Below are 23,540 nucleotides of genomic sequence, written 5' to 3'. Positions count from 1 at the left end.
CTCGAGTGACTGCCAGTGGTTAGACCTTTTAGAAGCACTCTTCCCATCACCCTTTGTGTATTCACTGTAATGTATCCCCTTTGAGCCCAAACAAAACACATTACGACTCAAGTTAAGAATACAGTTTCAGTGGCACTTTCCACAGATGAGACTGAAGGGCTGCCCAATTTTTTCAAGTCAGGAGGAATTACAGTATGAAGTGATATGTTTCTTAAATCTATCCCAAGTGCTGAGTTTTTTTTACCATTGATTTTACATTTAAAGCTGCAGTCTCACATTGTCTTCAAAATAGATCTACATGGTTCAATCTCCAGTTCTCATATTAATCTATCAATCCAAGCTTCCCTTCTGTGCACAACACCTAACACTGGGCCACCTCACATTTATTCCAGTTTGTTCTGGATGCACGTGGCATTTATAAACACAATTTAACATAATACAGTATAACTTACTGCATTTCGAACAAATGAACTAATGAAAGCAGAACATGGAAAAAAAACGGGCAATGTAATCACCAGTAACAACTCTTATAACTCATATCCGATGGGGCTGAATTTTGTTACCAAATTGTAGGAACGGGATGCATTGAGGCAATAGTAGGGAATGGGCTTTATCAATTAATTATTTGACACTGTAAAATCCGCAGCGCATCTCTCCGGTGTGCCCAAGACTCTCTCTCACATTTATCCAATTTATATTCCGTACCTCTTTCCTGAAAATGGAAAGCTGACTGAAAATACTAACTGCTGTACCCGAGTAGAAGGTGGCAGGTGGCATTGGTAAATTACATTCCAATAAAGAAAGTATCTGAGTAATTACATCTCAGTTAATTCCCATACACTTGTACAGTTTTTAATTTGTAAAATAAATAAGCAAGTGCAGGGGCCTAAGGTTTTTGTGGAACCGGCTACTGGTGCTGCCAAATGCTGGGGTCTGTTGAGTTTGCAGGATCACAGCTCTTGATTCCACCACCCTACACTTCTTGACTCTGTATCTTGCCCTTGAGGTTCTTTTCCATCCTGCCTTTCTCTGGTTGTACCTGTGCCCTGCCTTCTCTCCCTCTTTTTTCTCCCTTTTCTGACTTACTCTTTCTTCCGCAAATCAAAATCTGCTGAAAAATAAGCCCCAGTCCTCACCACATGCAACCACTGACACACATTAAACACTGCTCTTCTGTCTAACTCCCTTCCACTGCTAACATATGAGAACAACATAGGCCGGATCAGACATCAAAGATACAACTAATGTGGAGCAACCTTCAAAATGGAATATCTGAAATGACTAGCATTCATTGTGAATCTTTTCAAAGAAGACATGCTGGGTGACCAAATGTCTGCTGAATAAATCTCAAAATTAGGGGCATGTTCTAAAAAAGGTTACTTTTACAGGCATCAGGAACCCGCCAAGGGAGAAGTACACTATTTCATGGACAAGAGTAATACAGACCCATTCCAACTACAAAACGAAATTGAAATAATTCCCCCATAAGGGCAAAAAGGAACTAATTTTGCACAGTCAACGTGAAAACAAACGAAATGCAACATCACCACACTAACACTTGGTTTCTCAATATTAAGGCTGTGAAATACATCCTTTTTCTGAGAACCACAAGGGCAAGGTATAAATTCATCAGAAAACAGACTACACAGTCTCCAGTCCGGTTACCAGCGGAACACAAGAAACTGATGCATAAGATGAGGAGTGGGTACACATGGAGCAAGTCAGAGGATAAATGGGGGAAACCAACTTTATGTTAATAGACCTCATTCCTTTAACTGGCTTAGCTCAAGTCAAGCACTGATCAGTTATAAAGAACTGATACGAGTTGGTCAAACGAAGTAGCTAGTTTTTGGCTTTTATGTAAAAAGCATGCATGACACTCCTTTTACCTTCACAATTTCACCACCGTCCACGTCCATGAGCTTCCGCAGGTTGTGCGTGATATTTTGAGAGTTGGAGCGCCAGTTCAAGAGACCCAACAAGTCAACTGTAAACAAAAAAATAACAGCAGGCAAACAGTAATGCATAAAGAGAACAGATCAACTCAGCATGAGCAGTTTCTAAACACAGAAAGGATCTTGAGGTTCTAAAAAAAATGAGGGAGTCAATGGACTAATCAATGTATTAGTTATCACTGTGAGTGACATGGGGAGGTAGGATTTGGGAATTATTATTAATGGAGTGTATTAAAATAGGTATGTTTGACCACTGACTGTGTTGCACCACTTTGCATATTAGTTGTTCAGTGTTCACCAGTTGCAGATTACATTTTGTATTCAGTTTAGCTGCTTATTGGCTTTATCGTGGTGTTAGACATTCCAGTTGAGACATTGCAGTTGAGCTCTGTTTTTCCACATGGTAAACTAAGCTTGTTTCTTCGTATTTTTTCCAACACCGAACATGAACAGTTCATGATAAGAAAGCACATACTTTTTTGTTTTCTTCAGTACAGGGAAAGGTGCGGCCTTGGCAGGAGAGCCTTGAAATGCTGGCCAGTTTTCAATGTTTTTCTTCTAACTCTGACCTACAGTAGCCAGCATGTTTGAATATTTCCATCTGAGAGGGGGAGGGGCCCTTTTAGAAGGCTCTTTCCATGGTTGTTTAAGCTATAAGCTAACCTCGGCAGGATTAGACGTTGAATGCCTGACACACACACACTTGTCCCATGAGGGAGGATATCTCTTTCTCGCAGTTGAATAGGTTCATCATCTTGCTGGCATGAGAAAGATGAAGAGCTTGGCAGGCCCTACGGTGATGAATTTGTACTTTATTCTTTGCTTTGCAATTATGCTATAATATAATCACATATATTTGCTGTGTGCATTGCAGTTGAGAATCATATTTTCCTTACATTGCTGTGACTATTTTTAAACATGTGTTTTCGACCTACTAATCTCCTTCATTTTTTAGGAACCTCGTGTTGAAGTAATAATAAATGTCTTCTTTAAACTAAGAAGTGCATTCCAGAGATTTTTGTCAGCTCGGTCATTAGTGAAAGCAAAACATGAAGTTAAATTTGTTTCTATTTTCTCTAACCGGACAAACTGTAAGTTATTGTTACTTAGCATCTGGGCTAGGCGTAGCCTACATTCAATTTCCATATCTGTGTCACTTTCTGACATTGGCTATTCAAACAGAGGAGCTCTTTTTATTCTGTAGACATTTCCTTACACTTAACAACTTCTCATTGTACTGTCATATCATGTTCAAAAGTTGAAAAAGGCGCAAGCCCTGTTCTTAGATACAAGTAAAGCAAACTTGTGCTTCATTTAAATCAGGTTTGTTATAAGCCAAATACATTGAAAACAAAGCATCAGCAGACTGGGAACTGGCAGGAGAAACTCGGGCTAGGTAATTGCTCCTTTCTCAAGAGTCTTGAACTAGGCCAAACTACTTTACGCTCAGCCTCTCACCAAGCCCAGCATTACAAGACAGCCTATCATTTATATTATATCCTCACAAGAACTGCAGGTGGGGGTGGGGCGGACGGATAGGGCGGGAAGGTGGGCTCCTGCTGCCCACGAAGCCAGTCTCAGGAAGCAAACTTAATTCACATGTTTTTCTCTTGCCCGAAACTGGGACTGCTTAAGAAGGAAATTAGTGTACTTCTGGGAAAAACCCTGGGCTGTAATATTGTACTAACCCCGCAACTTACTCTTATGGGAGTTCACAACGAGGTGGTTCCTGGAACACCACATTTGTGTATGCCTATGGAAATGCTTTGACTGAGTATTGCAAAATCCATTCCCTCCGTCCTTGCAATGGCTACCATGTCTGCCGGCTTGGTTCAGCCGAGAAAGGTCATTAAAACTGGCAAGGGTAGGAGGACCAGGAGAAGGGGAGCAATACGGGGACATCTTGCGGAGCTGGATACATTTTTAAACAATATTCTACCCCTAAAAAGGCCCAGTATGATGTTGCATTTCAGGTGGTGCAAGATATTAACTGATAACAAAGTTTTCCCAGGGTAATTTACACATGGGGGGGGGCAGCAGTAGGCCTCCTTGCTATATGAAAGGGTTATACTGTTTGGACCTACCTCTCTTACCAGTCTTCTGTGGATCGGGTAGTAGGGAAGAGCACTTTAATAGCATGATCAACACTTGTCTAAGGTTTGGGTATTTTTTAAATCGGGGCAGTGTACTCTGAAATGGGTGATCTATGTAATTTTGCACTGTATAGTCTGCACTTTTTCAGGTCCTAATTTTGCACTGTATAGTTGGCACTTTACCAGCTCTAATAGAGTCTGGTGGCCCATTGAGATATATTATGTTTTGCACCTTACATATTTTTTATTGTTTTGTCAGAAAGTGTCCAGAGTCTTCGTGTTTTTTTATTGCATCACTGAATTGTGTATGTTAGTGTATTTTCTCCTTGTGTTACTGCTTTATCAAATCAATAAAAGTATTTAAAAAAGAAAGCAAATCATCAGCATGTCTATGTGGCCTTGTAAATGCTACAAAACATAAAAAATGAATGCCTTTGGTATCTTATGATGTGCACAGCAAAATGTATTGTCCCACGGGTATAGGTTAAATTTATGGTGTGGAATGCATTTCTCTGTAAATATGTTAGGTGGGAACCCAACACCTTGATAGCAGTGACAGTAAGCTCATTCGGAATACACAGCAGTCTCCATGAATACTTCGTCACTTTGCAGAGAATGGTAGCATCTATGATGATGAGTTTAGTGATTATACACTGGCTACAGAAATTGAGCTGAGAATGCAGACTCTTCTCATATAGTTCTCTAGATAATGAAGTATGAACCTGGACTTTTAAGATAACCCTTGAAAGTATATGCCTATAATTGCCCTGTATCTTCCTTAAGACTAGCAATGCTCAGTGACGTACCAGTATAAGAAGAAATGCCTTTCAATGAAGGTCATTCCTCAGACCCGTCATTTCTAAATAACCTTCTTAACTTCATCTTTACTTTGAACTCTACAGTTACCTTTCTGCTGAAAAGACGTGCCTTCTGCTGTAGTTTTCATTTGTGTTTTACACCATTCACCATTTTGCGTGCCCATATACTGACCGTCACAGGCCTTTTTTTTTAGCTTTCTGGAGATGAAGTCTCCAGAACTAGATACAAACTCCAGATCACACCTTTTTCAATTACATATGTGGTGGTAACAAATCCTGTCATGATTTACTAGTTATAACCATTAAATACACCCCAACATTTTCTTTCCTTTTCAAAACCGTAGCTCAAGTAGGTCATTATAGTTTTTGGTTAATCCACATCAAGTTGTGATGGCAAGGTGGCCACACTATTTCACAAATGTTCACATTTCATGTGGCAGTCCTGAGACTTAGCAAATCTGTTTCCACTGAGATGTCCCAGAAATCTCTCATCCTCCACCCTCGTCAATCTCTTGAACCTACCCAGGTTTACAGTCTTTTTATCTGGAAGATCCGTATTGAGGGCCCACTGCTGCTTAGAAATTATGTACGAAACATGCACATTTAAACATGTATGTCATCTCCACTGTAGTTTACAGCCTACATGCATAAGAAAGCATTCAGCTACATTTAAATCAACTGTAAATTGCATACCTGGCAATCCCAGGTAAACCTCTGCCAAAGTTTATGCAACATTATTTAGCTACTTTAAGAGCATCTGACACGGAAATATCAAGATCACTAACCAGATTTCGTGACATATAGCTTCACAAACCATAATCTGTACTATTTCCCAGATTTCTGGGCGCTGAGAGCATTAATTTCGACCTGTCTGCATCTAATTCATGATTTCACCTCAAATGGTTCTTTCAGTTTATTATTATATCATTTTAATTTCTCCATTCTGGGCATTGTTATTCGACCTTACTGACACTAAAAATATTGATATGTACCAAGGCATTAACTGTTCGCTGCTAAAAACAAATATTTTAAATCAAGGCTTCTACACCCAAGGCTTCTCTGCTGGTATTATAAAGAAGGCAATTTTATTGATGAGACAGTAAAAGACACAGCTAGTTTTGCAGAGGCTACCTACCAACAATGAAACAAATCTGATAGACCCCAGGCCTGTGAATAGAATGTTATCACTAAACTCACCGTTCTGGGTAAGTTTTGTGGAACAGGTGAGGGTATGGATCTGAAAGCTGTCTTTGCTAGACACAAGGCTAGCTGAGTGATGCTGGCTCCTTAGGAACTGGGACTCCTTTTCCCCTTCTTCTTTTGTGCCAGGGAACATCAGGTAACACTTCACGTCATCCACTTTCTTGCTGTCGCCCTGTTGAAGATATCATAAAATTATCCCAGTCATGTACTCCATGTAGGAATATGCCAAAAAGAAAAGGGGGCTAAGTCAATGAAGTGTCCTGTACTTTATTAAGTACTACCAAAGAAACCACTGCCCTTATCTTCCAATAGTGAGGTACTTGGGGTTAGAAGATGTATTTCCTTTGTCACAGGGACAGCCATTATTGACTGACAAGCACTAAAGATCATAACGGGAAAAAGGAGACTGTACATTTGTGCCAATTTCCCTCAAACAGGCAGAGTCATGAGTTCTTCACTGGGGTGTGGCAGGAGGGAGATTGTGTGAGATAAATAAAAATACGCAGCACAACCATGGTTGGGTCCCCCATTCACCCAACAAGTAATTGTTATGAAAAGACTGAAATCTCCAAAATCAATATACACCTGTGCTAAATACTTATACTGAACCTTCTAGAAAATACAAATGGTGGCCCAAACTATTACAAATGATTCCAGGCAGGGTGTTCCAAGCACTCACCTCCTACGGCCAAAATATCTGACCCCATATTTCTCTTAAGTAACCAACAAAGTATCAACAAGCGGACAACTGCTAACTTTAAACATCTCCAAACAAACCTCTGTAAAGAGGGAAAAGGGTTTTGTGTATAATAAAAATATAGTTGCATTAGGAAACCACACTATTTGAATAGCGTTATCTTTCTTTTGGTGGCCTTTAACTCTATGGACAAACAAGAATGGGATAATAGAGAAATTTGACTAAGCTCACTAAATTATGGTAATGTGTTCAGGGCAAATCACTGCTGGGATTTAGGGCATGATTAGAGGGCCAGATGGCAAAAATGTGAAAAAAAAGCCTAAATCTTAAGAATCTAAGGTACAATTTATTCATGTACGGCCTCCTTGGTGGATCTAATGCTACTGGTGAATTTTCCATTGGAAATAGCACTTTCTTCACAAATGAAAGGATATTCTGTTCAATTCAGCACTACATCAGGCTTTTAGTATTTTTCACTTAATCCCTGCACTAACACATTCTGCTATCTCATTACTTTTCCACTTAATCTGTTTATGCCTTTTCATTTTACCTAAAGCTACAAAATGCTCAACACACCCTTCCGGTGAGGTAATTGAACTACCAAGTAGCACAAGCCTTTCACATGAACTTGTAAAGTCAACTATACCCTTTTTACAAAGAGCAAAGTTATAAATTGAAACCATTCTTAGAAAGACTTTCCAAAAAAGTAAGTTTGTATTAGATGGGTGATAGAAGATTTTTTTAAACCTTACTAAACTAGACAATTATTTTGGAAAAAGATCTGAATTTTAACTTACTAGTACAACAGAAGTGTCTTAAACAAACTGGGTCCATTTCACAAAAGTATTAAGTAACGCATACACTATGAAAAAAGTGATTTAAAACTCCATGTGTTGGCATTTCATAAATGCTCTGCTATTCACACATTTAAAATTTAAATCAAGTTGATGAAATGGGGCATAACCTTTTGCTGATATATGACCTATGCCTAAGAAAGGATAAGGAGTTTGTCTCTATTGCAAGAGATATCATAGCAGAGTTTGAAATTTTGAAGTTATCACTATCTAAAGTTGCTAAAAGCATGCTTATCCAATTTTGTGACAAACAACAAAGTGAAGAATGTAATTCATTAGGGTAGAAAGCACACAGTACATATTTTTGTGCTTTGTGTAGTAGTCAGTAATTTACATCTCAGCTCTACAGTATATTTTCTGAAATATCATAATAACTATCATCAGGGGTGTAGATAACAAGTGTTAACATTATCCAGTTTAATGGTAGTCATGTGATACACATCACCTATGACTATATATATATATATATATATATATATATATATATATATAAAATGTCACTTACCCAGTGTACATCTGTTCGTGGCAATGGACGCTGCAGATTCACATGCTGTGCATTATCCTGCCATCTAGTGTTGGGCTCGGAGTGTTACAAGTTGTTTTTCTTCGAAAATGTCTTTTCGAGTCACGAGACCGCGGGACTCCTCCCTTTCGGCTCCATTGCGCATGGGCGTCGACTCCATCTTAGATTGTTTTCCCCGCAGAAGGTGAGGTAGGAGTTGTGAATATACTAGATGTGCCCATGCAATGGAGTAGGTATGTATGTACATAATGTGTATTAAAATAATATTTATTTACAAATTTACAATTTTCATTCAACTAATAACGGCTACAGGCTCCCAGGGAGGTGGGAGGGCGCATGTGAATCTGCAGCGTCCCATGCCACGAACAGATGTACACTGGGTAAGTGACATTTTCCGTTCTGTGGCATGTGTAGCTGCAGATACACATGCTGTGCATAGACTAATAAGCAGTAATCTCTCCAAAATGCGGTGGCTTAGCCTGTAGGAATTGAAGTGGTCTGAAATAATGTTCTTAATACAGCCTGTCCTACTGTGGCTTGTTGTGTTGCTAACACATCTACATAGTAATGCTTAGTGAATGTATGAGACGTAGACCAGGTGGCTGCCTTACAAATTTCTGTCATAGGTATATTCTCAGAAAAGCCATTGTGGCGCCTTTCTTCCTAGTGGAATGTGCTCTTGGTGTAATAGGTAGATCTCTTTTTTCTTTAATATAGCAAGTTTGAATACATTTAACTATCCATCTGGCGATGCCTTGTTTGGATATAGGATTACCTGCATGAGGTTTTTGTAAGGCTACGAACAATTGTTTTGTTCTGTCAATGTAATACATTCGTGCTCTCTTTATGTCTAATGTATGTAAGGCTCTTTCGGCTACTGAGTCTGGTTGTGGAAAGAAGACTGGGAGTTCCACTGTTTGGTTTAGGTGGAATGGTGATATGACTTTTGGTAGGAATTTGGGATTTGTACCGAGAACCACTTTATGTTTATGTATTTGTATAAAGGGTTCTTGAATAGTAAATGCTTGTATCTCACTTACTCTTCTAAGTGATGTGATAGCTATTAGAAAGGCTACTTTCCAAGTTAAGTATTGCATCTCACAAGAGTGCATGTGTTCGAATGGTGGTCCCATGAGTCGTGTTAATACAATATTAAGGTTCCACAAAGGTACTGGTGGTGTCCTTGGGGGTATGATTCTTTTTAGTCCCTCCATAAATGCTTTGATGACTGGGATTCTAAAAAGCGAGGTTGTATGTGTAATCTGCAGATAGGCAGATATTGCAGTGAGATGTATTTTAATGGAAGAGAATGCTAGATTAGACTTTTGTAAGTGTAATAAGTAGCTTACAATGTCCTTTGTGGAAGCATGTAGTGGTTGAATCTGATTAGTGTGGCAGTAGTAAACAAATCTTTTCCATTTGTTTGCGTAACAATGTCTTGTCGTAGTTTTTCTAGCTTGTTTAATGACCTCCATACATTCTTGTGTAAGGTTTAAATGTCCAAATTCTAAGACTTCGGGAGCCAGATTGCTAGATTGAGCGATGCTGGATTCGGGTGTCTGATCTGGTGTTTGTGTTGTGTTAACAGATCTGGTATGTTTGGTAATTTGATGTGAGGTACTACTGATAAGTCCAACAGTGTTGTGTACCACGGTTGGCGAGCCCAGGTTGGTGCTATGAGTATTAGTTTGAGTTTGTTTTGACTTAGTTTGTTGACCAGATAAGGAATGAGTGGGAGAGGGGGAAAAGCGTAAGCAAATATCCGTGACCAACTGATCCATAACGCATTGCCCTTGGATTGAGGGTGTGGGTACCAGGACGCAAAGTTTTGGCATTTTGCATTTTCTTTTGTTGCGAATAGGTCTATTTTTGGTGTTCCCCAACGTAGGAAGTGATCTTGTAGGATCTGGGGATGAATTTCCCATTTGTGAGTTTGCTGGTGATCTCGACTGAGATTGTCGGCTAACTGTTTCTGAATGCCTGGGATGTATTGTGCTATCAGGCGAATGTGATTGTGAATTGCCCAATGCCGCATTTTTTGTGCTAAGAGACACAGTTGTGACGAGTGTGTCCCTCCTTGTTTGTTGAGATAATACATTGTTGTCATGTTGTCGGTTTTGACAAGAATGTGTTTGTGGGCTACTAGTGGTTGAAATGCTTTTAATGCTAGAAACACTGCTAGCAGTTCCAAATGATTTATGTGAAGTTGTTTTTGTTGATTGTCCCATTGACCCTATATGCTGTGCTTGTTGAGGTGTGCTCCCCACCCCATCATGGAAGCATCTGTTGTGATCACATCTTGAGGCACTGGGTCTTGGAATGGCCGCCCTTGGTTTAAATTTATAGGGTTCCACCATTGAAGCGAGAAGTGTGTCTGGCGGTCTATCAACACAAGATCTTGAAGTTGACCCTGTGCTTGTGTCCACTGTTTTGCTAGGCACTGTTGTAAGGGCCGCATGTGTAATCTTGCGTTTGGGACAATGGCTATGCATGAAGACATCATGCCTAGAAGTTTCATTACAAACCTTACTGGGTAGTGTTGGTTTGACTGTATGCTTGATGTTATATTTTGGAACGCTTGGACCCTTTGTGGACTTGGAGTGGCAATTGCTTTTTGTGTGTTGAATGTTGCTCCCAAGTATTGTTGTATTTGGGATGGCTGCAGATGTGATTTCTGGTAATTTATAGAGAACCCTAGTTTGTGTAGAGTTTCTATAACGTATAGCGTGTGAAGAAGACACTGTTGTTGAGTGTTGGTTTTTATTAGCCAGTCGTCTAAGTATGGGAATACGTGCATGCGCTGTCTCCTTATGTGAGCGGCTACTACTGCAAGGCATTTTGTGAATACCCTTGGGGCTGTTGTTATCCCGAACGGTAACACTTTGAATTGATAGTGTACGCCGTGTATCACAAACCTTAAGTATTTTCTGTGTGAAGGATGGATGGGTATGTGAAAGTACGCATCCTTGAGATCCAATGTTGACATGTAGTCCTCCTTTTTTAGTAAGGGAACCACGTCTTGAAGTGTTACCATGTGGAAGTGGTCTGACTTGATGAAGAGATTCAGGGGGTTATTCTAACTTTGGAGGAGTGGTAATCTGTCCCAAAAGTGACGGTAAAGTGACGGATTTACCACCAGCCGTATTACGAGTTCCATAGGATATAATGGACTCGTAATACTGCTGGTGGTAAATCCGTCACTTTTCCGTCACTTTTGGGACGGATTAACACCTCCTCCAAAGTTAGAATAACCCCCTCTGTGTTCTGAGGTCTAAGATAGGTCTTAACGTCTTGTCCTTCTTTGGAATTAGGAAATATAGTGAGTAGACGCCTGTTCCTTTCTGATGGTTGGGTACTAACTCTATTGCTTGTTTTTGTAATAGTGCTTGGACCTCTACTTGTAATAGGTCTAAGTGTTGTTTGGACATATTGTGTGCCCTTGGGGGCATATCTGGTGGGAAATTTGTGAATTCTATGCAATAACCATGTTGGATAATGGCTAGGACCCATGCGTCCGTGTTAATGTGTGTTCAGTTCTGATAATATGCGGTAAGTCTTTCCCCCACTGGTGTTAAGTGTTGGGGTTTTGTGATATTGGAGTCACTGTTTGGTTTGGCTTGTTTTAGGTGTCTGGAACTTTCTCCTGGGAATTGTTCTCCTCTATATGAGCCACAAAACCCACCCCTCTGGTATTGTGCCTGATAGGTGGGTCTGGTTTGCGATGTGGAAGGCTCTGGTGTTTGCATTCGAAACCCCCCTCTAAATTGTGGCTTTCTAAATGTGCCTCTGCCCTGTGGGGAGTAGAGCGCGCCCATGGCTTTGGCCGTGTCCGTGTCTTTCTTTAACTTTTCAATTGCTGTGTCCACTTCCGGCCCAAACAATTGTTCTTGGTTAAAAGGCATGTTCAACACCGCTTGTTGGATTTCTGGCTTGAATCCAGAGCTTCTTAACCATGCATGCCTGTGAATGGTTACCGCAGTGTTGACCATTCGTGCTGCCGAGTCTAATGCGGACCTTATTTGGTTGTTGGATAGTGCTTGTCCTTCTTCCACAACCTGCTGGGCACGTTTCTGGTGTTCATTGGGCAAGTGTTGTATAATGTGTTGCATCTCGTCCCAGTGTGCCCTATCGTAGCGAGCAAGTAGGGCTTGCGAATTAGCGATCCGCCATTGATTGGCTGCCTGTGCTGCCACTCGTTCGCCTGCTGCGTCAAACTTTCTACTCTCTTTGTCAGGCGGTGGAGCGTCTCCTGAAGATTGAGAGTTTGCCCTCTTTCTTGCTGCTCCTACAACTACCGAGTCCGGTGTAAGTTGCTGTGTTATAAACACAGGATTCGAAATACGGAGAGAAGAGGAACAGGTCCGAACCCGATGGCGGAAAGAAAACAATCTAAGATGGAGTCGACGCCCATTCGCAATGGAGCCAAAAGGGAGGAGTCCCTCGGTCTCGTGACTCGAAAAGACTTCTTCGAAGAAAAGCAACTTGTAACACTCCGAGCCCAACACTAGATGGCAGGATAATGCACAGCATGTGTATCTGCAGCTACACATGTCACTGAACATATATATATATATATATATATATATATATATATATGGAAAATGTCACTTACCCAGTGTACATCTATTCGTGGCATGTTCCGCCGCAGATTCACATGCTGTGCATTATACTTCTGTCATCTAGTGTTGGGCTCAGAGTGTTACAAGTTGTTTTTCTTCGAAGAAGTGTTTTCGAGTCACGGGATCGAGTGACTCCTCCTCTTAGGTTCCATTGCGCATGGGCATCGACTCCATGTTAGATTGTTTTCCCGCAGAGGGTAAGGTAGGAGTGGTAGAGTATACAGGTAAAAAGAAAAGAGATGTCCATGCTAATGCAAATCTATAAATACAAGTGTTTTTTTTAATTTAAACGACTACAGGCTCCCGGGGAGGTGGGAGGGTGCATGTGAATCTACAGCGGAACATGCCACGAACAGATGTACACCGGGTAAGTGACATTTTCTGTTCGGTGGCATGTGTAGCTGCAGATACACATGCTGTGCATAGACTACAAAGCAGTTTGTCCTCCCATAAAAGCAGTGGTCAGCCTGTAGGAGTTGAAGTTGTTTGAAATAATGTTCTGAGTACAGCTTGACCTACTGTGGCTTGTTGTCTGGCTAAAACATCTACACAGTAGTGTTTCGTGAATGTATGTGGTGTTGACCATGTAGCTGCTTTGCATATTTCAGCCATTGGTATATCTCCTAAAAAAGCCATTGTAGCAGCTTTTTTCCTTGTAGAATGTGCTTTAGGAGTGATTAAGAGTTGTCTTTTGGCTTTAACGTAGCATGTTTGGATGCATTTTACTATCCATCTTGCTAACCCTTGTTTTGATATGGGGTTACCTGTATGAGGCTTTTGGAAAGCCACAAACAGTTGCTTAGTCTTTCTGAATGGTTTTGTTCTGTCTATTTAGTACATTAGAGCTCTTTTATTGTCTAATGTATGTAGAGCTCGTTCTGCCACAGAATTTGGCTGTAGGAAGAAGACTGGCAGTTCCACTGTTTGAGTTATATGAAAAGGTGAGACGACCTTTGGCAAAAATGTGTTTGTTTTTAGTACAATTTGATGCTTGTGTACCTGGAAGAACGGTTCTTCAATAGTGAAGGCTTGTATTTCGCTTACTCTTCGTAAAGACGTAATTGCGACTAGGAAGGCAACCTTCCATGTTAAGAATTGCATTTGACATGAGTGCATAGGTTCAAATGGTGGGCCCGTAAGTCGTGTTAGCACTATGTTTAAATTCCAAGAGGGAACTGGAGGTGTCCTGGGTGGAATGATGCGTTTTAAACCTTAAATGAAAGCTTTAATAACAGGAACTCTAAATAAGGAGCTGTGCTGTATATTTTGTAAATATGCTGAAATTGCAGTAAGATGTATTTTTATGGAAGAGAATGCTAAATTAGATTTTTGTAAATGAAGTAAATAGCATACAATATCTTGTATTGATGCTGTAAGAGGTGCAATCTGTTTAGATTGCCAGTAATATACAAATATTTTCCATTTGTTAGCATAGCACTGTCTAGTAGTGGGTTTTCTTGCTTGCTTAATAACCTCCATACATTCTGATGGGAGTTGTAAATATCCAAATTCTATGACCTCAGGAGCCAAGTCGCTAGATTGAGTGTTTTGGGATACGGGTGCCTGATTTGTCCTTTGTTTTGTGTCAACAGATCTGGCCGATCTGGGAGTTTGGAGTGTGGTACTACTGACAGGTCTAACAATGTTGTGTACCACGATTGGCGGGCTCACGTTGGTGCTATGAGTATCATATTGAGTGAGTTTTGATGCAACTTGTTGACTAGAAATGGAATGAGTGGGAGAGGGGAAAAAGCGTAAGCAAATATCCCAGACCAATTGATCCATAGAGCACTGCCCTTGGATAGAGGATGTGGGTGTCTAGATGCAAAGTTTTGGCATTTTGCGTTTTTGCTTGTGGCGAACAGATCGATGTTTGGTGTTCCCGATTGTTGAAAGTATTTTTGAAGTACTTGAGGGTGAATCTCCCATTCATGTGTTTGTTGGTGATTTCTGCTGAGAATATTTGCCAATTGGTTGTGTATCCCTTAAATGTATTGTGCTAGCTGATGAATTTGGTTGTGGTTGCCCATTTCCAAATTTTCTGGGCTAGAAGGGAGAGTTGGGACAAATGTGTCCCTCCTTGTTTGTTTAGGTAATACATGGTTGTCATGTTGTCTTTTTTGATAAGGACATTCTTCTGTGTGAGAAGAGGCTGAAAAGCTTATATAGGTATAAAGGTATAGAGTATATAGGTATAAAGTAAGAGATGTCCATGCAAATGTAAATGTATAAACATATGTACAAATGTTTTGTAACTTAAACGACTACAGGCTTGTGGGGAGGAGGGATGTGAATCTGCAGCAGAATATGCCACGAACAGGCTGACTTTGTCTAAGAGGTTGATGCCTCTGAGGGCTGTGTTCTGAAACCACCTCGAAACGGAGGTTTACGAAATGACCCCCTATATGGTGCTGAGTAGAGTGCACCCATTGCTTTTACTGTGTCAGAGTCTTTTCGTAATTTTTCGATCGCTGTGTCTACCTCTGGCCCAAAAAGATATTTTTTGTAGAAAGGCATATTCAACACAGCCTGCTGTATTTCTGGCTTGAATGCAGAAGATCGGAGCCATGCCGACTACGTATAGTGAATGCTGTGTTGACACTCCTAGCAGCGGTATCTGCTGCATCTAGGGCAGATCTTATCTGGTTGTTTGTAATGGCTTGCCCTTCCTCGACTACCTGTTGTGCTCTTTTTTAGTGTTCTTTGGGGAGATGCTGTATTATATTCCTGCATCTCGTCCCAATGGGCTCTGTCATAACGAGCTAATAGTGCTTGTGAGTTGGCTATCCTCCACTGAATTGCTGCCTGGAACGCAACTCTTTTCCCCGCAGCATCGAATTTCCTGCTTTCTTTATCAGGAGGGGGTGCATCTCCTGAGGACTGACTATTTGCTCTTTTCCTGGCAACGCTAACTACAACAGAATCAGGTGGTACCTGATGTGTGATATAATCAGGGTCAGAAGGTGCAGGTTTGTATTTCTTCTCTATTCTAGGTGTTATAATGCGTGCCTTTACTGGTTTGTTAAATATCTGCATGTTTTACCATGCCTGGGAGCATTGGGAGGCATTGGTACCTAGAATGAGTTGAGGATAATGTGTTGAATAAAAAATCCTCTTCTAGTGGCTCTGTATGCATGGTGACCCCATGATATGCTGCAGCCCTAGCTATGACCTGGTTATAGACAGTACCATCCTCAGGTGGTGATGGCTTAGAGGGGTAGCTGTCTGGATCATTACTTGGAATGGGATCAGGGTCATAAAGATCCCATGGATCAACAGTGTCCTGTTGTGAGTCATCTGAATGAGTGGGTGACTGCACTGGCATAGGGCTGGTGGGAGGAGAGGTAGGTAGGTGGGGAGAATGAGGAGGAGAAGACTGAGGAGGTGGTGGTTTCTCCTTCTGTTTTGGCATTTAGCTGGAGGCTGCATAGTGTCCAGTCCCTCCTGAAAAGCTAGCTTCCTTTTTGTTTTTAAAGGAGGTGCTGTAAGAATTCTCCCTGTTTCTTTATGGATGTGGATCCTGGATTGCCTTTCATCCATAGTATCCAGAATTGGTTCTACTTCTAACTCCTCTTCAGAGGTTTTGTGGCTTTCTTTAAGTCTTTTCAAAAGTCCATGTTCCTCTGTGTATGTTGGTCTTTTCAGCTCCGAAGCGTGCTTTTTCGGGATCGAAAAAGATGAGGACGACAAAGGTTTCGGCTCCGAAACTGGCTTTCTTATTTTCGACTCAGAAAATTGATGTCTACTGGAGTCGGAAACTGAGCTTTTTGTTGTCTCCGAGGTTTTCGGAGGAGTGGCCTTTTTCGTGGCTGAACTGTGAGGCCAGTCACCGACAGTCTTTTTTCAGACCGAGCCACGGCCTTCCGGCAGTGGCATACCCAAGGCCTTTTGTTTTTTCTTTTGTGAGGGTGCAGGGGCAGACGTACTCACGTCCGACTGTGACTGGTCTGTCTTCCTCTGATTCCTGCTCGGACTCCGAATCTCGAACAGAGACTGCTGTCTGCATCAATTCTTCCTCTTCTACGTCGAGATGTTCCCCGCTCTTCTACGCCATTTCGAGCCTTCTTGCTCTTTGGTCTCTGAGAGCCTTTTTTGATTGGAAGGATTGACAGGCCTTGCAGTTTTCCTCCTGATGGTCTGGGGAAAGGCAGAGGTTGTAAACCAGATGCTGGTCTGCGTACGGGTACTTTGCGTGGCACCGAGGACAGAATCGGAATGGAGTCCGATCCATGAGGCTTTCCATGCGGTTGGCCTGGATAGGCCCGAGTTGGGTACACGCACCCCGAAGGGCGAACAAAGTTGTTTTCCCGATGGTACTGCTGTGTTGATGGAAGAATATTAACCCGATCGATACAATACCGACGAAAAGAGAGTTTTACAAAATTTTCCGAATCAAAATCCCGGAGCGAGAGGAAACCCGTCCGAACCAGACGGCGGAAAGAAAACAATCTAACAATGGAGTCGATGCCCATGCGCAATGGAACCGAAGAGGAGGAGTCACTCAATCCTGTGACTCGAAAAACACTTCTTCGAAGAAAAACAACTTGTAACACTAGATGGTGGAATAAGGCACAGCATGTGTATCTGCAGCTACACATGCCATCGAATATATATATATATATGGTCTGCTTAAGATGGTGCGGCTCACCCGCTATTAAAATGTACATCAAAAGCACTGTAAAAGAAGCATTGGCAAAGGTAATGGATCTTGCATACATGTGTGAGTCCTTATCAAAACATTAAAACAAACTACTGAGGTGAAAAAAGACAAAACAAAAAGAATTGATGTAAGGAAATGCCTCCTTGGCATGGTTGCCCCCTGACTTTTTGCCTTTGCTGATGCTATGTTTACAATTGAAAGTGTGCTGAGGCCTGCTAACCAGGCCCCAGCACCAGTGTTCTTTCCCTAACCTGTACTTTTGTATCCACAATTGGCAGACCCTGGCATCCAGATAAGTCCCTTGTAACTGGTACTTCTAGTACCAAGGGCCCTGATGCCAGAGAAGGTCTCTAAGGGCTGCAGCATGTCTTATGCCACCCTGGAGACCTCTCACTCAGCACAGACCCACTGCTTGCCAGCTTGTGTGTGCTAGTGAGGACAAAACGAGTAAGTCGACATGGCACTCCCCTCAGGGTGCCATGCCAGCCTCTCACTGCCTATGCAGTATAGGTAAGACACCCCTCTAGCAGGCCTTACAGCCCTAAGGCAGGGTGCACTATACCATAGGTGAGGGTACCAGTGCATGAGCATGGTACCCCTACAGTGTCTAAACAAAACCTTAGACATTGTAAGTGCAGGGTAGTCATAAGAGTATATGGTCTGGGAGTTTGTCAAACACGAACTCCACAGCACCATAATGGCTACACTGAAAACTGGGAAGTTTGGTATCAAACTTCTCAGCACAATAAATGCACACTGATGCCAGTGTACATTTTATTGTAAAATACACCACAGAGGGCACCTTAGAGGTGCCCCCTGAAACTTAACCGACTATCTGTGTAGGCTGACTAGTTTTAGCAGCCTGCCACAAACCGAGACATGTTGCTGGCCCCATGGGGAGAGTGCCTTTGTCACTCTGAGGCCAGTAACAAAGCCTGCACTGGGTGGAGATGCTAACACCTCCCCCAGGCAGGAATTGTCACACCTGGCGGTGAGCCTCAAAGGCTCACCTCCTTTGTGCCAACCCAGCAGGACACTCCAGCTAGTGGAGTTGCCCGCCCCCTCCGGCCAGGCCCCACTTTTGGCGGCAAGGCCGGAGAAGATAATGAGAATAACAAGGAGGAGTCACTGGCCAGTCAGGACAGCCCCTAAGGTGTCCTGAGCTGAGGTGACTCTAACTTTTAGAAATCCTCCATCTTGCAGATGGAGGATTCCCCCAATAGGGTTAGGATTGTGACCCCCTCCCCTTGGGAGGAGGCACAAAGAGGGTGTACCCACCCTCAGGGCTAGTAGCCATTGGCTACTAACCCCCCAGACCTAAACACACCCTTAAATTTAGTATTTAAGGGCTACCCTGAACCCTAGAAAATTAGATTCCTGCAACTACAAGAAGAAGGACTGCCTAGCTGAAAACCCCTGCAGCGGAAGACCAGAAGACGACAACTGCCTTGGCTCCAGAAACTCACCGGCCTGTCTCCTGCCTTCCAAAGATCCTGCTCCAGCGACGCCTTCCAAAGGGACCAGCGACCTCGACATCCTCTGAGGACTGCCCCTGCTTCGAAAAGACAAGAAACTCCCGAGGACAGCGGACCTGCTCCAAGAAAAGCTGCAACTTTGTTTCCAGCAGCTCCAAAGAACCCTGGAAGCTCCCCGCAAGAAGCGTGAGACTTGCAACACTGCACCCGGCGACCCCGACTCGGCTGGTGGCGATCCAACACCTCAGGAGGGACCCCAGGACTACTCTAAGACTGTGAGTACAAAAACCTGTCCCCCCTGAGCCCCCACAGCGCCGCCTGCAGAGGGAATCCCGAGGCTTCCCCTGACCGCGACTCTTTGAACCTAAAGTCCCGACACCTGGGAGAGACCCTGCACCCGCAGCCCCCAGGACCTGAAGGACCGGACTTTCACTGGAGGAGTGACCCCCAGGAGTCCCTCTCCCTTGACCAAGTGGAGGTTTCCCCGAGGAACCCCCCCCTTGCCTGCCTGCAGCGCTAAAGAGATTCCGAGATCTCTCATAGACTAACATTGAAAACCCGACGCTTGTTTCTACACTGCACCCGGCCGCCCCCGCGCTGCTGAGGGTGAAATTTCTGTGTGGACTTGTGTCCCCCCCGGTGCCCTACAAAACCCCCCTGGTCTGCCCTCCGAAGACGCGGGTACTTACCTGCAAGCAGACCGGAACCGGGGCACCCCCTTCTCTCCATTCTAGCCTATGTGTTTTGGGCACCACTTTGAACTCTGCACCTGACCGGCCCTGAGCTGCTGGTGTGGTGACTTTGGGGTTGCTCTGAACCCCCAACGGTGGGCTACCTTGGACCAAGAACTGAACCCTGTAAGTGTCCTACTTACCTGGTAAAACTAACAAAAACTTACCTCCCCCAGGAACCGTGAAAATTGCACTAAGTGTCCACTTTTAAAACAGCTATTTGTCAATAACTTGTAAAGTATACATGCAATTTTTATGATTTGAAGTTCCTAAAGTACTTACCTGCAATACCTTTCGAATGAGATATTACATGTAGAATTTGAACCTGTGGTTCTTAAAATAAACTAAGAAAAGATATTTTTCTATATAAAAACCTATTGGCTGGATTTGTCTCTGAGTGTGTGTACCTCATTTATTGTCTTGTGTATGTACAACAAATGCTTAACACTACTCCTTGGATAAGCCTACTGCTCGACCACACTACCACAAAATAGAGCATTAGTATTATCTATTTTTACCACTATTTTACCTCTAAGGGGAACCCTTGGACTCTGTGCATGCTATTCCTTACTTTGAAATAGCACATACAGAGCCAACTTCCTACATTGGTGGATCAGCGGTGGGGTACAAGACTTTGCATTTGCTGGACTACTCAGCCAATACCTGATCACACGACAAATTCCAAAATTGTCATTAGAAATTGATTTTTGCAATTTGAAAAGTTTTCTAAATTCTTAAAAGTCCTGCTAGGGCCTTGTGTGTTAAGTCCCTGTCTAGCATTTCTTTTAGAGTTTAAAAGTTTGTAAAAGTTTGAATTAGATTCTAGAACCAGTTGTAGATTTTTAAAAAGTATTCCAACTTTTAGAAGCAAAATGTCTAGCACAGATGTGACTGTGGTGGAACTCGACACCACACCTTACCTCCATCTTAAGATGAGGGAGCTAAGGTCACTCTGTAAAATAAAGAAAATAACAATGGGCCCCAAACCTACCAAAATACAGCTCCAGGAGCTTTTGGCAGAGTTTGAAAAGGCCAACCCCTCTGAGGGTGGCAACTCAGAAGAAGAGGATAGTGACTTGGAGGACAATTCCCCCCTACCAGTCCTATCTAGGGAGAACAGGGTCCCTCAAACCCTGACTCCAAAAATAATAGTCAGAGATGCTGGTTCCCTCACAGGAGAGACCAACACCTCTGAAATCACTGAGGATAACCCCAGTGAAGAGGACATCCAGTTAGCCAGGATGGCCAAAAGATTGGCTTTGGAAAGACAGATCCTAGCCATAGAGAGGGAAAGACAAGAGATGGGCCTAGGACCCATCAATGGTGGCAGCAACATAAATAGGGTCAGAGATTCTCCTGACATGTTGAAAATCCCTAAAGGGATTGTAACTAAATATGAAGATGGTGATGACATCACCAAATGGTTCACAGCTTTTGAGAGGGCTTGTGTAACCAGAAAAGTGAACAGATCTCACTGGGGTGCTCTCCTTTGGGAAATGTTCACAGGAAAGTGTAGGGATAGACTCCTCACACTCTCTGGACAAGATGCAGAATCTTATGACCTCATGAAGGGTACCCTGATTGAGGGCTTTGGATTCTCCACTGAGGAGTACAGGATTAGGTTCAGGGGGGCTCAAAAATCCTCGAGCCAGACCTGGGTTGACTTTGTTGACTACTCAGTGAAAACACTAGATGGTTGGATTCAAGGCAGTGGTGTAAGTAATTATGATGGGCTGTACAATTTATTTGTGAAAGAACACCTGTTAAGTAATTGTTTCAATGATAAACTGCATCAGCATCTGGTAGACCTAGGACCAATTTCTCCCCAAGAATTGGGAAAGAAGGCGGACCATTGGGTCAAAACAAGGGTGTCCAAGACTTCAACAGGGGGTGACCAAAAGAAAGGGGTCACAAAGACTCCCCAGGGGAAGGGTGATGAGACAACCAAAACTAAAAATAGTAAAGAGTCTTCTACAGGCCCCCAAAAACCTGCACAGGAGGGTGGGCCCAGAGCCTCTTCACAAAACAATGGGTACAAGGGTAAAAACTTTGATCCCAAAAAGGCCTGGTGTCATAGCTGTAAACAGCATGGACACCAAACTGGAGACAAGGCCTGTCCCAAGAAAGGTTCCACTCCAAACTCCCATCCAGGTAACACTGGTATGGCTAGTCTCCAAGTGGGATCAACAGTGTGCCCAGAGCAAATCAGGGTCCACACTGAAGCTACTCTAGTTTCTGAGGGTGGGGTGGATTTAGCCACACTAGCTGTCTGGCCGCCTAACATGCAAAAATACAGACAGCAACTCTTAATTAATGGGACTAGAATAGAGGGCCTGAGGGATACAGGTGCCAGTGTCACCATGGTGACAGAGAAACTGGTTTCCCCTGGCCAATACCTGACTGGAAAAACTTACACAGTCACCAACGCTGACAATCAGAGAAAAGTACATCCCATGGCAATGGTTACTTTAGAATGGGGAGGGGTCAATGGCCTGAAACAGGTGGTGGTCTCCTCAAATATCCCAGTGGACTGTCTGCTTGGAAATGACCTGGAGTCCTCAGCATGGGCTGAGGTAGAACTAAAAACCCATGCAGCAATGCTGGGTATCCCTGAACTGGTGTGTGTAAAAACAAGAGCACAATGCAAGGCACAGGGTGAAAAAGTAGAGCTGGAGTCTGGAAAAATGGCCCAGCCTACCAAGAGAAAAGGAAAGTCAGTTGGGAAACCAACTGCAACACAGTCCGAAAAAGAGAACCTCTCTTCTCAGGAAGAAGTTCTGCCCTCTGAGGGAACTGAGCCTTTGGAGCTTGAACCTTATCAGGTTGAGCTCTTAGGCCCAGGGGGACCCTCAAGGGAGGAGCTGTGTAAGGGACAAGAAACCTGTCCCTCTCTTGAAGGCCTTAGGCAGCAAGCTGCTGAAGAGTCCAAAGGCAAGAAAAATGGAACACATAGGGTCTATTGGGAAGATGGACTCCTGTACACTGAGGCCAGAGACCCCAAACCTGGTGCCACTAGGAGAGTGGTAGTGCCTCAGCTGTTCAGGAAGTTCATCCTAACATTGGCCCATGACATTCCCCTTGCTGGACATTTGGGACAAACCAAGACGTGGGAGAGGTTAGTCAACCACTTCTACTGGCCCAATATGTCCAACATGGTTAAGGAGTTTTGCCTCTCCTGCCCCACCTGTCAAGCCAGTGGTAAGACAGGTGGGCACCCAAAGGCCCCCCTCATTCCACTTCCAGTGGTGGGGGTTCCCTTTGAAAGAGTGGGTGTGGACATAGTTGGTCCACTGGAACCTCCCACAGCCTCAGGAAATATGTATATCCTGGTAGTAGTGGATCATGCTACCAGGTATCCTGAAGCTATTCCCCTTAGGTCGACTACTGCCCCTGCAGTAGCCAAGGCCCTCATTGGTATCTTTACCAGAGTGGGTTTCCCTAAGGAGGTGGTGTCTGACAGAGGTACCAACTTCATGTCAGCATACCTAAAGCACATGTGGAATGAGTGTGGAGTGACTTATAAATTCACTACACCATACCATCCCCAAACTAATGGCTTGGTTGAGAGATTCAACAAGACATTAAAAGGCATGATCATGGGGCTCCCAGAAAAGCTCAAAAGGAGATGGGATGTCCCCTTGCCATGTCTGCTTTTCGCTTACAGAGAGGTGCCACAGAAGGGAGTAGGATTCTCACCCTTTGAACTTCTGTTTGGTCATCCTGTAAGGGGACCACTTGCCCTTGTTAAAGAAGGCTGGGAGAGACCTCTCCATGAGCCTAAACAGGACATAGTGGACTATGTACTAGGCCTTCGCTCTAGAATGGCAGAGTACATGGAAAAGGCAACCAAAAACCTTGAGGCCAGCCAACAGCTCCAGAAGTTTTGGTATGACCAAAAGGCTGCACTGGTTG

At 43.2% G+C, this 23,540-nt stretch overlaps 1 protein-coding gene across 1 annotated transcript in view; it reads right to left on the bottom strand.

Annotated features, from left to right (window-relative positions):
* The window catches only part of DOCK5 (dedicator of cytokinesis 5), a 799,955-nt gene that overhangs the window by 289,836 nt on the left and 486,579 nt on the right, over positions 1-23,540 (bottom strand). Inside the window, exons 18-19 of the mRNA XM_069214140.1 lie at positions 6,064-6,241; positions 1,890-1,987 (exon numbers count right to left, since the gene is read on the bottom strand). Coding sequence (XP_069070241.1) covers positions 1,890-1,987; positions 6,064-6,241 — 276 coding nt within the window. The remainder of the gene's footprint in view (positions 1-1,889; positions 1,988-6,063; positions 6,242-23,540) is intronic.

Source organism: Pleurodeles waltl, chromosome 11 (assembly GCF_031143425.1).
Source record: "Pleurodeles waltl isolate 20211129_DDA chromosome 11, aPleWal1.hap1.20221129, whole genome shotgun sequence".
In the NCBI taxonomy this organism is placed as follows: domain Eukaryota; kingdom Metazoa; phylum Chordata; class Amphibia; order Caudata; family Salamandridae; genus Pleurodeles; species Pleurodeles waltl.
This window is presented reverse-complemented; position numbering and strand designations above follow the sequence as displayed.